This window comes from Bubalus kerabau, chromosome 3 (assembly GCF_029407905.1).
Source record: "Bubalus kerabau isolate K-KA32 ecotype Philippines breed swamp buffalo chromosome 3, PCC_UOA_SB_1v2, whole genome shotgun sequence".
Taxonomy (NCBI): domain Eukaryota; kingdom Metazoa; phylum Chordata; class Mammalia; order Artiodactyla; family Bovidae; genus Bubalus; species Bubalus kerabau.
The window spans coordinates 77,521,638-77,539,491 of record NC_073626.1 but is presented as its reverse complement, the minus strand read 5'-3'; the positions used below and the strand labels follow the sequence as shown (position 1 = coordinate 77,539,491).

The 17,854-nt window shown below is 40.3% G+C and overlaps 1 protein-coding gene across 1 annotated transcript in view; it reads left to right on the top strand.

Annotated features, from left to right (window-relative positions):
• The window catches only part of RAPGEF4 (Rap guanine nucleotide exchange factor 4), a 396,657-nt gene that overhangs the window by 12,646 nt on the left and 366,157 nt on the right, over nucleotides 1-17,854 (top strand). Inside the window, exons 3-4 of the mRNA XM_055572210.1 lie at nucleotides 10,794-10,952; nucleotides 16,137-16,238. Coding sequence (XP_055428185.1) covers nucleotides 16,231-16,238 — 8 coding nt within the window. The 5' untranslated portion in view covers nucleotides 10,794-10,952; nucleotides 16,137-16,230. The remainder of the gene's footprint in view (nucleotides 1-10,793; nucleotides 10,953-16,136; nucleotides 16,239-17,854) is intronic.

Below are 17,854 nucleotides of genomic sequence, written 5' to 3'. Positions count from 1 at the left end.
CCACTTACTATGGTTCTGAGAAAGAAGAATGGACTACATACCATTAATACTTATTTTATTCATGCTTTTGCTTGGTTTTATATTCATAGAAACCAATGTAATATCTTGCTAGTTACATATACTATGATGCTAGTCACACTTGCTTAAATGGTTTGTAACTGTAATAGTGTTTTACTATTTAAGTCCTGGGGAAGAAGCTATCTATATTGAGGTTATAAACCAAGAATTCTCCTGGTATAGAAGCAGCAATTTAAAATAAAATTTCTTTCTTCTGCTGGAAACACAAATGACACAAGCCTGACTGGTTGCCAACCAATGAAACTCTTTACCAAGGTTGGTTAACATCTAGCTGCAGCCTGTAGAGCAAACATCCAGCGAGACCGTAATTTCCGACAAGGTGAGAGTAAGATGAGAGGTTAAAATGATTATTAAAGCAACATTTAGAAAACATTAATACCTAAACTTCCATCTCTAGCTAAGCAGCCAGAGTTGGCCACTTGAGTTCAAAATCAAATCGTGAAGGGTATATACAGTTTATTTAATTGGAGAAAATAATAATCACAGAGCTGAATCACAAGGTTTATGACTAACAGATAATTACTATTTTGTTGTTCTGGGAAGTAGAGAAAAAAAAGTGGCACATCTGGGAAGTAATAAAGATATGACCTTGACAATTTCTTTGGGTCTCTTAACGCTTTGTTTTATTGCCAAAAAGTGAAGAGACCATCAGCTCAGGGTGTTGGAATTTTCCTAATTGCCTTAGCAGCAGCTGGCTTGCCGTGATTACTGATGCTTTGGAGATGACCAAATGTTGAGATTTCAGTCAGGCTTGCCATGATTCATCTTTGGGAAGGAAATTCAATAGGACTTTGAAAGTCCAGAAAGCAGACTTGGGGAAAACTCTTCCTGGAACTTTCCTCAAATTCTCCAGAGTCAGTTGTTTTGAACAGGTTCCTGATTTCTGACTAGAAGTGAGATGCTTTACCTGAAGTTTATTATTTAGACTTTCTCAGGAGCAGCTGCACAGGCCTTTGCAGTGGTCAAAGCATGGTCTTACTGGATAACACAAAGCATTAGGAAACATGACGCCTATAGTCAAGTCCCAGTTTCATGATGGGTTGTCTGTGCTGCCATTGGTTACCTTTAATATTTTATTGAAAATCTCTATAGGATTCATTAGACCTTTCTTACTGAGGGCTTACAAGCCCAACACCAGGAGCTGTATTAGTATCTGTTGGTCTGTAGATTTTAGCATATGTACTAAGTGAAGAGCACTACAGAATATAGAATTACTTTATGAATTACCTTGTATTTACCAAGAATACTTTATTAGATATTATTCACGGATGTCCCTGGTGGTCCAGTGGTTAAGAATCTGCCTGCCAATGCAGGAAACACAGGTTCAATCCCTAGTCTGGGAAGATTCCACATGCCACAGGGCAACCAAGCCCATTCACCTCAACTACTGAACCTGCGCCCTAGAGTCTGTGCTCCACAGTAAGAGAATCCACCACAATAAGAAGCCCGTGAAACAAAGAGTAGCCCCTGCTTGCTGCAACTAGAGAAAGTCTGAATGCAACAAGAAAGACCCAGCACATCCCAAAATAAATAAACAAATTTTAAAAAGATGTTATTCACAGGAAACTAAAGTAAATGCAAAAATGTATATAAAACTGCTTTCTACTTTCTGGATTTGCCACTTTGATGTCTGAGGCCTTGCTGACCCTGGAAGGATTGCTCCTCCCAGGGTTAGCTAACTCCTAGAGATAGCAAATAATTCACCTTTCATATGTAAACCATCCAATCCAGCCTGTACCCCAGCCTTCATTGGGCTCATAATTCCAGGCCGCTAATTCCCTGCCCTAATCACTCCAGGACGTGGTACTTGACAACAAGGTACAGCTCCTATGCCCCAGCACCTGCTAACATTATTCAAATTTGCCAGTCCTAATCCTGTTTATCCTGTCTCTCCCATTCCTCCCCACAGAAACCACAGTAAATACTCTTGCCCACATTTCCCCCTCGTTCCCTCTATCTCCTGACCAACCCTGGTACTTCCCTATGCAGCCTTGCATGATGAGCTGTACCTCTATTTCTAGGGCTATGTGGGTATAAAAAGTCTTCCTGCCTGACAGTCATTTCTGTGTCTGCATCTCTTACCACACCCAATGAAAACAAATCCTGGGTACCCTTTTATAACAAAGGGTTACTCAGAAATGAAGAAATCAAGCATAAACATCTAGACAGTCCAAGATCATAGATTTCATTAGAAAAAGAACTACACCCTACCTCAAAGTTTATCAAATTAATCTTTCGTTCAAAATAATGACTGAGCACTCCCTATGTGTAAGGAATTCTGCTAGGGAATATAAACCCACGTTGGGATAACAGAAGGAAAAGAGATTAAGCATAATACACCCCAAGCATTGTTCCATTTAACTTAGGCGTGACATTTTCTTTGAGGTGTCCTGTTTGGAGCCCTCTCTATGGACCTCCTGTAACCTTCTTTCTGCTCCCCTTCCTTCTGTCTTCCCAAATTAGCACCGCCCTGTTCACCTTCCTCCATCAGCAGGTGTATGTCACACCATGGTGCACCTGCTCCCACAGCTGGCACGCTCATCCACGCACCCCTCACTGGTAGCATCACATGTCACCTAACGCCTGGATAAGCAAGCTTTGTAGGTCACATGCATGCATGTGTGCTCAGGTGCTTCAGTCATGTCTGACTCTTTGTGACCTCGTGGACTATAGTCCGCCAGGCTTCTGTGTTCATGGGATTCTCCAGGCAAGAATACAGGAGTGGGTTGCCATTTCCTACTCCAGGGGATCTTCCTGACCCAGGGTTCAAACTCTTGTCTCCTGCAGTGCAGGTGAATTCTTTACTGCTGAACCACTGGGGAAGTTCCTTGTAGTTCACCTAGTGAACTATGAATAAATAAGTGAACGGCAAACTTGGCTAGTGACTTGTTTTATGGGCATAGCTTCCCTGGTGGCTCAGATGGTAAAGCGTCTGTCTACAATGCAGGAGACCAGGGTTCAAGCCCTGGGTTGGGAAGATCCCCTGGAGAAAGAAATGGCAATCCACTCCAGGACTATTGCCTGGAAAATCCCAGGGACAGAGGAGCCTGGTAGGCTACAGTCCCTGGGGTCACAAAGAGTAGGACACGACTGAGCAACTTCACTTTCAAGCCTTGCTTATTTATAAATTATAGGTGAGATTATTATCAGGAGGAAGTACAAAATGAAGAAAAGTTCAAAGACTATGAAAGAAAGGTATCTATGGGAATATTTATCATTTTCTCTGCATTCTTCTATGATGAAGACCTTGAGTCTCATAATATATAACTGATATACAAGGAATAGCAATATGTAACAAATTAGTGGATCTCTAGACAAGCTGAGCTGCGAAAATGACCATCTCCACAGCACAAAGGAGGAAATGCCTTAGTAAATCAAGATATTGGTCAACACATGTATCTCTGAACAGAGACTTGACAAATAGGGACTTAATCAAGAAAGACTTACATATCTTACATAAGCAGAAAGCTGAGAGTAAGTAATCCAGGGCTGATGCAGGCCCTGAAACTATCATCCTTAGCTTTTGACTTTTATCCTGTGGTCACAAGATAGCTACTCCCCTTTCAGGTATCATATCTAAATTCCTGGAAGAAAAAAAGGAAAAGAATAGAAGGTACTTCCAGCTGAATCTGACCATTTTTACAAAGTTGAGACTTTCCTGCAAACCCTACCCAATAAATGTCTCCTTATAGCTCTTTGAATAAACCATGTCACCTTACCACAGGATTCTGAAAATCAAAAAAATTTTAATGTGTGTATTTACTTCCTCCACTGCAAACTGAGCTTTTGTTAGCAAGGAAGAATGAAAGATGGAGACTAGTAGTCAAAATCTCAGTGTTTGCCAAAGTCAATAAAGATTTAGTGAATGGACCTCCAGGTAGGTTCAGATAAAGGCAGTAGTGTATCTATCTACTTTTTTCCTCATGGATTCTCCCCAAACAATACAAATAGCAAAAGAAAAAAAGTGAATTTATACTCAAATCACATCTTTAGCACAACCAGAAGACAGAGAATGTCCTAACTTCAAAATAACTGTGGATAAAAAGAGAAAGATAAAACCCAGAGCCCAATTTCTCACCCTCCCACCACAACCTTGCCCTGTCCTGAGGCTCTCAACAAGTGAAAGGAGAACCAGAAATGTATGGAAGCAACATACAGGAGGTAGTAGGAAGCCTAAACTGGATTTTAATCCACAACCAGAAACACCATATCTACCCTCAGTCTGAAAATACTAAAAAAGTGTCCAAGCACAAGCATGGACTTCAGGGAAGGAACTTTTGAAGTAAAAGTGATTTCAAGGGACAAGCAGGAATTAAAGGGGCAATTATTGAAACTCATAGCTCTGGAGAAGGAAAAAAGTACCAAAAAAAGGGAGGGGGGGGTAAAAAAATACCCTTTGGCAATTGAGTGGGGAGAGGAAAAGAAGAAAAGAGGGGGAAAATAAAAAGGAGAAGCTTTAGGTTCCTGCAAGAGAAAAGAGAAACATAAGAGGACTCAGAGCCCTCCTTGCCCCAAGAAAACACCCCCTAAACCTAACAAAGTACCTTGACTTTGCTGTATTAACACGAGATGACGCCATTAAGCCAAGAATCTTGAAAACACGCCAATACCGTAGAAATGAACACATGGAAAGTGAAACCCACATACAGCAAAAAGAAGGAAATGGCATTTCATGCATATCAAACAGAGGAAAATTGTCCTCTGATAAATCAACCCATGAATACAAAGGAAACTATAAGGAAAGAAAATATAAAGAAACTGTAAGTTCACACATCAAGCAGAATGAAATATTCTCATATAAGCATTTGAAGATATGAACAACTATCTTAAATCAGAAATGTTGTTCAGTGGCCAAGTTGTGTCTGACTCTTTAGGACCCCGTGGACTGCAGCACGGCAGGCCTCTGTGTCCATCACCAACTCCTGGAATTTACTCAAACTCATGTCCATTGAGTCGGTGATGCCATCTAACCATCTAATCCTCTGTTGTCCCCTTCTCCTCCTGCCTTCAATCTTTCCCAGCATCAGGGTCTTTTCAAATGAGTCAGTTCTTTGCATCAGGTGGCCAAAGTATTGGAGTTTCAGCTTTAGCATCAGTCCTTCCAATGAATATTCAGGACTCATTTCCTTTAGGATTGACTGGTTGGATCTCCTTGCAGTCTAAGAGACTCTCAAGAGTCTTCTCCAACACCACAGTTCAAAGGCATCAATTCTTCAGTGCTCAGCTTTCTTTATAGTCCAATTCTCACATCCATACATGACTACTGGAAAAACCATAGCTTTGGCTAGATGACCTTTGTTGGCAAAGGAATGTCTCTGTTTTTTAATATGCTATCTAGGTTGGTCATAACTTTTCTTCCAAGGAGCAAGCGTCTTTTAATTTCACGGCTGCAGTCACCATCTGCAGTGATTTTGAAGCCCCGCAAAATAAAGCCTGTCATTGTTTCCATTGTTTCCCCATCTATTTGCCATGAAGTGATGGGACCAGATGCCATGATCTTTGTTTTCTGAATGTTGAATTTTAAGCCAACTTTTTCACTCTTCTCTTTCACTTTCATCAAGAGGATCTTTAGTTCTTCTTCATTTTCTGCCATAAGGGTGGTGTCATCTGCATATCTGAGGTTATTGATATTTCTTCTGGAAATCTTGATTCCAGCTTGTGCTTCATCCAGTCCAGCATTTCTCATGATGTACTCTGCATATAAGTTAAATAAGCAGGGTGACAATATACAGCCTTGATGTACTCCTTTTCGTATTTGGAACCAGTCTGTGGTTCCATGTCCAGTTCTAACTGTTGCTTCTTACCTGCATCCTCTGTTGCTCTCTTACAAAAACTAAATTTAATAAGCTAAGTTTCTGTATGTAAATATTGATGCTAAACAACATTTTTTTCATTCAACTGAAACCACAAGTCTAGTATATTACATTTTCTTAAATGTTTTAAACACATTTTTTATAAGAGAGGAATAAACAATATTTCAGTGACCGCAACACTGTTCAGTATACTTTTTTAAAAAGTGCATATACAGTATATTTAGATTTTTAAGTTGTCTTTATTTCTGTTCTTATTATTTTTCAGGTTTACTTCTCTAAGGTTATGGCAGGGATTGATAGCCCTTCATTCAGGGCTTGAAGTATATGTGCCAAGGTGACTTACCTGAGTCCATCATCCAATTGGATACTCTTTGTGTAGCTGAACTTTATCCTTTGCCTTAGGAGTACAAATTGCTGAAATGATTGACTTTGATCCATCTTATATGTTTTGAAATTTTTTGTGTGACCTAATCTTTCCTTCCAAAAGGCTTATTTTCATAGTACAGGTAATAAAACATACTTTTCTACCCTGTGTTGGGTATCATTTTTTAAAAATGTAGCTTTATATGTCTTCTTTCCAACTGTTGTTCTAAGTATCTTTATTTAAAATCATACAATGTAGGAGAAGTCTATTTTGAAACAATTTGAGTCATCCTAATCTTCATCCATTAAATCTAAAACTTTTGGACAAATTTGTTTTCTTTTTCACTAGTCATAATAATATTGAAGATTTTTTTCCAACTTTAGATAGCAATATATAAATAATTTTAAATTATAAATATTTGATATTTGATCACTGACTTTAATAGATAGTAGATATAATTGCAATTTTAGTTAATTTCTGATCTTTAGGAATTTTCAAATCAAAATAGCCAAAAAAGATTGGATTACACTCCTAAGACAAGACCTTTTGAGTTTTTTCAAACTCAATATTTTTAGACCTCAGAGGATAATAATATTTCCTCCATCTGTTCTAGGGGGTCATTATAAATATTTATAACTTAAATTAGTGGCTGTAAAAAGGCTTTTTTAGACTAGGGTCCACATTATTATATTTGATATAAAAGCTATCCTTGATAAAGTACATACTGATGATGTAATCAGACCAGTAAATCTGGACACAAATGAATAGCAAGGGGTAATTACATCTCTCCATGTCTGTGTGTCTATGATAAAAAAACAACAGCAGAAGAGAAAGGGAAGAATCAATGTTTCTGTCTTAGAAGAAAATTCCGATAGCAGGAGTGGGCAAACTTTCTGTATAAGTCCAGAAAAGAAATGTTTTAGGCTTTAGAAAAGAAAAAGCAAGAAAAGAAAAATTCCATTGTCATCCTCAGGAGATCCCCAGAAAATTAAAAGGAAAGTGAGGACAAATAACAGCTATTTGTAAAAAGTTAAATATATTTAAGAGGTGGAGATAAATGTAAACTTGAAGAAAGATGGATTCTCAAGAATTTTTATTCCTTGAATGAACAAATTAATTGAACAGAGTAGCAGAAAGTCAGGAGCATTTTTTTTTTCTTTCACTATTTCTGTGGAAAACCTTGGGACTAAGATAAGTACAATGAATTGGTTGAGGTTGGAGTATTGATAAAGAGAGTTTACCTGATTCTAAAAGAGATGGAAATTATTCTGTAGAGAGGAAGACAAATGTGGATCTTTTCTATAACTATTGATTTTACATTATTTATCTTTGAATCAGCTGAGACTTTCATACATTCCCCTGCCTTTTCAAGATGTTTAAAGTTTAAAACTAGCACCATTACATTAGAACAAAACCTCTTGCTAAGTTACCTTATGTGTTCAAGTTGTATTCTTAATCAAAAATCACCAAATAACTCCTCTAGATGACATACCTTCTTTCCTCCGCTCCTTACAAACTAAATTTGTTTTAGGTTTAAATGTTTGTTCTCTTCATAAATATAAATTTCAAGCATATTTCTATAACGCCACAACTATTAAGGCTTTGCAGTTTTAGATCATAACCCAGAAGGCTGCTTAAATCTCCTGATATTTTGCTTTTGTTTCCAAGTAATAAATGTTTTTCATTTTTGGAGACCATATAGCATTTCTATTTCCTCAGGCAGGAAGAAAAAATTCAGAGATTTTATTAGTTGGGGTATCAATATGCTATGCTTCTATCTTTCTATGCATTCTCCCTTTGTTTGCTGAAACCCATGACTCAGTGGTAAAGATCCAGTGAAAGAGACACAGGAGGCATGGATTCCATCTCTGGGTCAGGAAGATCCCCTGGAGAGGGAAATGGCAACCCACTCCAGTGGTTTTTCTGGAAAGCCCATGGACAGAGGAGCTCGGTGGGCTGCAGTCCATGGGGTAGCAAAAGAGCTGGACATGACTTATCAACTAAACAACAACAGTTCTGTCCTTACATTTCAACTGCTTGACTGGGTTTTGAATTCTATGGAAAAACTATCTTTTTGGGATTTGAAGAGAAGTCTCAGGATAACAGCCGTGCAAAATATCCAGAGCAAATGGGTCTGGAATGGAACAGAAGGACAGAGGGCTCTAGGAACAATGTTGCTATGGGGAAAGTCATCGGAAGAATCTGAACATTTGGAAAAACTGTTGCTTATGCATTTCATAGCTCTGTTAAAGCACCTGGGGAAAAAACTAAGGTACCCCCAAAATTAATTTTAAAGAGGCAATTATTTCAGAGAAAACAAAAAGTTATATAAGACAGTTAACAATGTCACAGTGAAGTACTTGGCTTAGCAATGCATGGTCAAAACAGGGTAAATATTGATTTTGAATTTAACCCCAAATTATATAACTGAGGAGAATGACTTTTTTTTTTTTTTTTTTTAAGTAGCAGACTCAGTTACCATAAGTCTAAAGATAAGGAGCGTAAGTCTAAATGCAGGAGCATTTAGGCAACAAATCATAACGATTCACTGTAAATATGGCAGTTAGATAATTTTTCAGTAGAGATGCTTTTGAGAGTGAAGAAAGCCACTGGTAATAATTATGCCAGGACAGCAGATGTAAACTGTAACCTATGAGGAAACTGGGGATGTGGTCACCCTTATAGGCATATTATTTTAGGTGTAGCAGTAAATGCCAGATGAGATAGCTAATCAAGTTAAAAGTGGCTGTCTCTAGGGAGTAGATTGGTGCTGAGGAGAGAGTAGGATAGGAGATTGCTCACTTGTATTATGTTTTTAATATTATTTAAAACAATGATTATGCATAATATTGACAAATTTAAATATTAAATTTTAGAGCAGATTAGTCTTGCTCTAAATGATAGGAATTAAAATGTATTTTTATATGAATTAATATATTCCTTACTGTCAGCAAGAGGCCATATCCGAGTTCTCCTGTAATACTTATTGCCTATATTATTTATTTAATAGTATAGCTTACCCCACCCACCACTACCCAAGAAAGACATGATTGGATAGTAGATAATAGATTCTACTTGTCTCTAAAATAAGGCCTCGGGCAGAAAGTAGGTGTTTAGTAAATACTTGTTAGTGAATAAAAGCAAGATTCTGTAATATTTTGAAAGGCAGAAGAACCTTCTAGAAACTAGGTTCATTAGATGATATTTTCAAGTACAGGTGTATTGGCTAACGGGTGTAATTCCAGGCTTATTCTGAGTGTCTGGGATTCATCAGAAGGTAACCTGGAGGAGGGAGACCTTTTAATAAAACACAGCTCTACAGTGCAGAAAATAAAAATTTGATACTCTTGCAGAGATCCCCTTAAGACAATAGTACCTAAAATGTTAGTTAATAATAATATTATTAATTAATTATAATTAACAAATAATTAAACTTTCAGAAATCATAGGCTGTATTGTGTGCCTCTACAGATGAAAGTTTTTTGGTTTGTTTGTTGTTGTTTTACTGAAGAATTGATGCCTGTTAGTTTGTAACTTGCCAAAATTTTCATACCCCAAGAGTCTTTTCTTTCTTATCATTTAAATGACAAGATGAAATCTTGGAGAAAGCAGGGACTAAAAGCATTTTCAAAACCTAATGTATGATATTTACCAGGAGGGCTTGGATCAGTGACGACCACTAGAGGGTGAACAGCAGAGCGTTTGCAGTAGAAATATAACAGGTTGTGAAACTGCAGCTCATTGTTTCTCAACATATGAAATTATTATGGAAAAAATGGGGCAGGAGGCAAAAAGAAACAACAAAGAGGGCAGTAACACAGATACATGTGTTGGAAGCCAAATCTAATCGGATCTTAATTTTTAATTTGTTTAAAATTAATTTTTCTTGAAGTATAGTTTCTTTACAATACTGTGTGAGTTTCTATTGTGTAGCAAAGTGAATCAGCTATATGCATACATACATCCCCATTTTTTAAAAAAATTTCTTTCCCATTTAGATTACCACAGAGCAATAGGTAGAGTTCCCTGAGTTATACAGTAGGTTCTCATTAGTTATGTATTTTACACATAGTATCAATAGTGTATATATGTAGATCCCAATCTCTCCATCTGTCCCATTCAGCCCCCAATCTTCTTAATTTTTTAAAAGCAAAATTCTCTGCCAGACACAAAAGTTACCAAGAAACACTCTCCTTAATCTGAAAACATTTTTTCCCCTCAGTGCTTAAGGAAGCATTTACATCAGGTCCAGTCTTCCTGGTGGAGTCTTCCTTGATGCCTCATGTCTACCCCAACATACAAAAATCTGGCCAGGTGCCTCTCGCATAGCACCCTCAGCCGCAGCCTTTATCAGCCTCATATGTAATTGTCTGTTTACTTGTCAGCATCTTTCACTAAATTGCAGGCTCTGAGAAAAGGACTATTCTATTTTGTTCATCATTGAATGCCCTAGGCAGTGCTTGGCACATACTGGATGCTCAATCAATATTTGCTGAATAAATTTAATTATGCTATTCTTTTTTACTTTATATCTGCAGGAGCCACTGTCTGTGGCAACAACGTGGACTCGCTGAAGTCTTGACTCAGACAATAAATCTGTGAATTTGGCAACAGTCCAAGCTCTCCAGCCAGAGCGAACAAGACAGTCGGTATTATGACAGCCTGCAGGCATTTCTCCTGGCTTAGGAAGGCTTAAGGTAGGTCTCAGGAGCAACTGCAGAGGGCTCAGGGCCATTTAGCCAAAGAACAAACCTTGGATTAACCTCAGGCGTTGACATTTCTCTTCCTTCGCTGACTGTTAGCTCACTGCCTAAACCATGAGCAACTCAGAGAAATATAAATTACGGCAAGAAACTGCACTCGATTCTTCTCCTGGCCACAGGCTTAGTGGGTCTGGCTTATTTCTGAGCTGGTAATGGTCCCTGGATATTGTGAGCTCTGTTGTTCCAGACTGTAATAACCATGAGTGTTTCTCCTTCTCTTTGGTAAGAGTTCTATAGCAGTCATTTAAATTAGCTACCATACTTAATTTATTGAGAGAGGAGGTGGGGACCACAGGGGAAAGGAACAATAGCCTTGAGCATTATGTAACGTGCCCCATTCCAATGAAAAGGACACTTCTGCTGCTGTACACCAGCAGACTTTTACATTATGGGGTTTTACCTTATTAATTAGTTTTGATTTTGTGTTGTTGTAATGGGAATAGAATTGTACCAAGCTATGGAGGTTGCTTTTCCTGATTCCCTTTGTGGGACTTGGCACACATGTAGGGGGTAGCAGTTCCTAGCCCCCTAACCATGGGATAGAGTCTGAATCAGCACTTTCTAACACTAGGCCTTCCTCTCAGCTTCTGGCATTTATTCAACAAAAGTTGAGCACTTGTGATGGGGCCAGGCATTCTTCTAAGTGTTGGGAAAGTAACAGTAAGTAAAAGAGATTGTATTTTAGTTGAGCAAAAAGACAGTGAACATTAAATAAGGAAATTACATAAACTATTTGAAGGCGGTAAGTGGTGGCAAAGAAGATGAACAAGGTAATGGGTAAGATGTAAGACAGCAGGATATGGAGTCACAGTTTTAAATGGGGGAGTCAATGTCGGCCTTATTGAAAGCTGGCTCTGAGGAAAGTCTTGAAGGTGGTGAAAGAGTGAGTTCCCAAGGCATCTGGATGAAGAGACTCCAGCCACATGGAGGCTCTGAGGTGGGTGCATGGCTGACACATTTGGGTAAGAGCAAGGCCACTGTGGTCCAAATGGAGAGTGAGGGGCAAAGAAAAAGGAGATGAGATGGAGAAGTAATGGGACTGAGATGGTGCAGAAGCACTGGGAGCCACTGCCAGAACTTTTACTGCAGGAGAAGCGGGGACCTCCCTAGACACAATGGGCAGAGGAATGACTTATTTTTGTTTGAAAGTCTGGCTGCTGTGGTGAGAACGAGCTCTTGGGAATATCACAGAGATGACTGGCAGGTGATCCAAACCCATTCTCCTTCTGCCACAGTATACACTTGTCACTGGATGCAGATGGTCCCTTGCCCAGGGACCAGATTTGTTACTCCTCTTAACTTGCCGTATATGCTTAGGAGAGTAGGGCAGCCTGAGTACAGGATGGCTGGCTGGTGAGAGCTGCTTTCAACGCCTGGACCCAGCACTTGACTCTTACAGAAGAAAGAAACAACTTGTTCTTTAAGCCAGCAGTCCCCAACATTTCTGGCACCAGAGATGAGGGCTTGGTGGATAGTTTTGGGATGATTCAAGCACATTATATTTCTTGGGCACTTTATTTCTATTGTTATTACATCAGCTCCACCTCAGATCATCAGACATTAGATTCCAGAGGTTGGGGACCTCTGCTTTAAGCCACTGAGTTTGGTGGGGTGGGGGTGGAATATATCTGTTATGGCAAACTAGCTTATTCTAACTAAGACAAAGTGTTAGTTGCTCAGTCATGTCTAACTTTTTGTGACCCTATGAACTATAACCCCCAGGCTCCTTTGTCTGTGGAAGTCTCCAGACAAGAATACTGGAGTGGGTTGCCATTCCATTCTCCAGGAGATCTTCCCAAGCCAGGGATCAAACCTGGGTCTCCTGCATTGCAGGCAGATTCTTTACTGTCTGAGCCACTAAGGAAACCCCAACTAAGACACAGGTTAAGGATAAAAACAGGAAGATCTATTAGGCAGCTACCGCACTAGTCCAGCTAAGAGACTGTGGTGGCCTGGAACAATGTGGTAGGAATGAAGGGAACACAAAATGAAATCTTATTTTTGAAGGTAGAGCCTAGAGAATGTTATGACAGCTTGGCTGTGCGGTATAAGAGATAAGGGGGAAGCAAGTCTAACTTCATGGATTTGAGGCTGATTCACTGTAAGGTTAGAAGACAGCAGATGGAATCAATTTTAAGGGGTAACCCAGTGAAGAGGAACTAAAAAGCCTCTTGATGAAAGTGAAAGAGGAAAGTGAAAAAGTTGGCTTAAAGCTCAACATTCAGAAAACGAATCATGGCATCTTGTCCCATCACTTCATGGGAAATAGATGGGGAAACAGTGGAAACAGTGACAGACTTTATTTTTTTGGGCTCCAAAATCACTGCACATGGTGACTGCAGCCATGAAATTAAGACGCTTACTCCTTGGAAGAAAAGTTATGACCAACCTAGATAGCATATTGAAAGCAGAGACATTACTTTGCCAACAAAGGTCCATCTTGTCAAGGCTATGGTTTTTCCAGTGGTCACGTATGGATGTGAGAGTTGGACTGTGAAGAAAGCTGAGTGCCGAAGAATTGATGCTTTTGAACTGTGACATTGGAGAAGACTCTTGAGAGTCCCTTGGACTGCAAGGATATCCAACCAGTCCATTCTGAAGGAGATCAGCCCTGGGATTTCTTTGGAAGGAATGATGCTAAAGCTGAAACTCCAGTACTTTGGCCACCTCATGCGAAGAGTTGACTCATTGGAAAAGACTCTGATGCTGGGAGGGATTGGGGGCAGGAGGAGAAGGGGACGACAGAGGATGAGATGGCTGGATGGCATCACTGACTCAATGGACGTGAGTCTGAGTGAACTCTGGGAGTTGGTGATGGACAGGGAGGCTTGGTGTGCTGTGATTCATGGGGTCACAAAGAGTTGGACACGACTGAGTGACTGAACTGAACTGAACTGGAGTGGAGTTACACATGTGTAAATCTGAGATGTTTATTGGCCTCTCAGTGAAGATGTTGAATAGAAATGTGGATATATCAGTTTGAGGCTCCAGGAAGATGTCTGGCCAGGGATATTAATTTGGATCATCAGTGTAGAGATTGCATTTAAATCATGGAATTGGATGAGATCAGTGTGGGAGTGAATATAGCTGCAGAGGAGGTCAAAGGACTGAGCCCTGTGGTACTTTATCTATAAGGTGAAGTTTAAGAGGTGGGAAAATGGGAAGAAACCAGCAAATGTGACTGAGTAGAAGCAACCAGTGACCATCTCAAGAAAGAGATGGAGAGTACAGTGTGCTGGAAATACTCACCTACCATGTGTGGAAGTGCAGAGCTCCATGCTAAAGATCAGGGCCCAGAAAATGGATCCTTGCCTCTCAGGAGCAGGAGAAAGACAAGTTAACCAGTGAGATTATTATGAGAGCAACTCTGGGAGGCCCATCAGAGGGCAGGAAAGTGCTCACAGGGCGTAGAGTACGCTGGGGGCAGCCATGGTAGGTTGGGAAACATTTGGATTCTATTTCTTGAAATGGAGGAGGGAGATAAAAATATTTTTTTGAGCAACAATGATAAGCAATTAATCCTATGTTTTAAGAGAGAACTGATGCCAGGGAGAAGAGTGTATTCTGGGGGGAAGATGAAAATTTTGTAGGTATTTCTGAGACCAGTAAACTAAGCTGAAGATGAACCCATCACTTCAAGTGGCCTTGGGAATGACTCCCCAGTGATAGTAATCAAGCTGGAATTAAGGGGTTCACTGTGAATGCCACCTTCCCCTTCAGGCCTAGTCCTTCACCTGTGTCCTTGATCTCAGCAAGTGGTATCATTATGTACTCACTGGCTCACGCCAGATCCTGGTAGTTATTTTTAATACCTCCCGCTCCCTCACCCCAGGTCCAATCACTCACCTATTGCTGAAGATTTTGACTTCCTAAATATCTCTCAGCTTCATCTACTCTCCTCCATTGACTGCCACCTCTTCTTTTCACCTGAACCACTCCAAAAGCCTCCTCTTCAAAATGGTCCTGAGGGTTTCCTCTGTTTGCAGAGCCCATTAGAGGCAGAGGGGGGCCCTGAAAACTGGAAACCTTTTCACATCACTTCCCTGCGTCCCCCCTCCTGGGTTAAAATCCTGAGGCTGACCTTCAGAATGCTATGTGGTCTAATTTCGGCCAGCTTGTGCCCAAAGAAACATTCGCTAAGTGACTGAATGCACAATGCCTTGCTGTCAATAAGTTACTTAAATATTCTCTCAATTTCCTCGTCTGTAAAATGAGAATAATAATATTTTCCTTACTGCAATGATGCTAATTTAAACAATAAGGTATCACATGTGAGCATTTCGCTTTGCAGGATGCCTTTAATTATTGTGAATGAGCCAAACCAGCACTCAGTACAGAACCTAATGTGACACCCAACACATATTTGTTTGATAAGTCAGCGCTGTAGGCTTGTAATTATGTTGGGTGATTTTTATTTCCATATAAGTACCTATAAAGCTCCACACCCTTCATTTGATGCTGAACAGACAGCTGTATGTGGTTACTTGCAGCGTCTTACTATTGCTCAGAAAATCTTCGTTGTCGCCAGTGACTATGAAGTCAAGTACAAATTCCTACCCTAGGTATTCACATTTCCAGGATGTAAATCTATGCTCCTGAGAAATTTTTCTCACAAAAAAAAGGTATTGGTTTTTTATACTATTTCTAGAGTTGTTAAGTACTAGATGCTGAAATTTAACTATGGAAGCCTTGTATGATGTAGAATATACAAATGCTGTTGCATTTAAAGAAGCAGGGTCCAAATTGGCCAAAATATCCTTCAAAAGGGATTTTGTTCTTTACACAAGTCTCTCGAAAGGTGTTGACAGGAATCCTGACCTTGGAAACACATCCCATCACCTATGGCAGCCACAGAGGCACATTGCTCAGATCTCCCTTTAACAGAGTGGGCTTCCCTGGTGGCTCAGTCAGTAAAGCATCTGTCTGCAGTGCGGGAGACTTGGATTTGATCCCTGGGTTGGGAAGATCCCCTGGAGAATGAAATGGCAACCTACTCCAGTACTCTTGCTTGGAAAATTCCATGGACTGAGGAGCCTGGTAGGCTACAGTCCATGGGGTCGCAAAGAGTTGGACATGACTGAGTGACTTCATGTTCACTTTCACTTTTCCCTTTAACAGAACCTATGTCAGGGAGCAGAGTTGACCTACAGCCCTCAGCTGAAATAGCTCTGGAGTCTACACAGCGTTCTTGCAGAGGCCGTGCAGACAATGAATGGCCAGGTCAGTGCCCTGAGGGCGAAGGCTCTTCCTCCCAATCTTTCCTTTCTCAGGTGTCAGACCTGCATCACCATCATGGTCTGAAGACTCTCTGCCTCCTCTACTCTCTCCTCCTTTGTCCTTCACCGGCAATTCCCCCAGCAAATCTTTGGCGTATCTGATCCCATCTTAGCATCTGCCTCCTAGAGAACCCAACCTAACACAGGCTGTACCAAGAGTGGTCCAAGACAACAATTTGTAACGTCTGAGACAGGAATCCAACCAAGATCATGAACAGCTCTGTCAAACACCGCCCAGTGGGTGAGGAAGAGTGAGCCGGAGGATAGGGTGACAATTATAGATGCTTTTGCAGCAGCATCAGTCTGGGATTTCTGAACCAACTTTGGGTAAGGGGATTCATCTCATCTCTGCAGGGTGACCACAGCAGAGAACTGTGAGGCTGGGAGTCAGGGGCGGGCAGGGGCTCTAGTTAACTGTTCTTTCTCTCTGCTTAGCTCCTTTTACCCTCAACTATAGGAAATGAGTTCTCCAGTCTCCAGAGTCAAAACTGTTCTTGATCCACAGTAATAATTTAAGAAAAATAGGGACTTCCTGGGCGGTCTAGTGGCTAAGACTCTACGCTTCCAGTGCGGGGACTTTAGTTTAATCTCCATTCAGGGAACTAGATCCCACATGCCACAGCTAAAGATTCCACATGCCTTAACTAAGACCTAGCACAGCCAAAATAAAATAAATGAATAAATAAAAGTTTTTTTAAAAGAAAAGTATACTCTGCACTACCTTTAGGTAAGTATCCTTCATCATCCCAAAGCAATATTCTCAGAGTAGTAAGACCGAAAGAGACACCTGCCCTTGCCACCCTCCCCACCCCACCACCAGCCAAATAGTCAAGAATTTAGCATCCTGATTTTGTGTTTTGGACAGGCATTATTAGGATCCTATTTCATCAAGGAACAAAACAAAAAGTGCAAAGATAGAAAACAAAAGAAGAACTACTCTATCCCACTGTGGAGGAAGGGGACAGAGAGCAGGACAGAGGTGTTAACTGTTGTGTGTTGAGGGCCATTATTTGTCAGGCTCTGCCTTATATTTATTTAAATGCACAGAACAACACATCGTGGGGCTTAGGGGCTCATGGGCTCCTGCTTCATAGTTGGGGGAAATGAAATGCTGGCAGATTTTGTAAGTTACCTGTGTTGGACAGTCTCTACAGTATCTCTCTTCCCCCCACCCCTCTGCCTCCATGATCCTGCTTCTGGTGTTCAAGCTTTTGATTAACCCCCCTCTCCTTGAGTGTAGATGGGATCTAGGATTTTCTTCTAACCAACAGAATATGGCAGAAGTGATGGATGCTGCTCCTCCTCCTATGTGATGTTATGTGAGACTTCATTTTGTAGTTGACCTGTTCAAGAGACTCTCTTTGCTGGCTCAAGGAGTGAGCAGCCATATTGGGAATTAGTTAATTAAGAAATAACTAATATATTACCCATCACAAATAGGTTTTTAGCATGTTCTAATTTTCATTTTTTAGTGATATAAAATTCAACATAATAGCCTAAACTGTTGATAAAAGGCATTATTATAGAATATCACTGGGACTTTGCTGGTGGTCCAGTTGC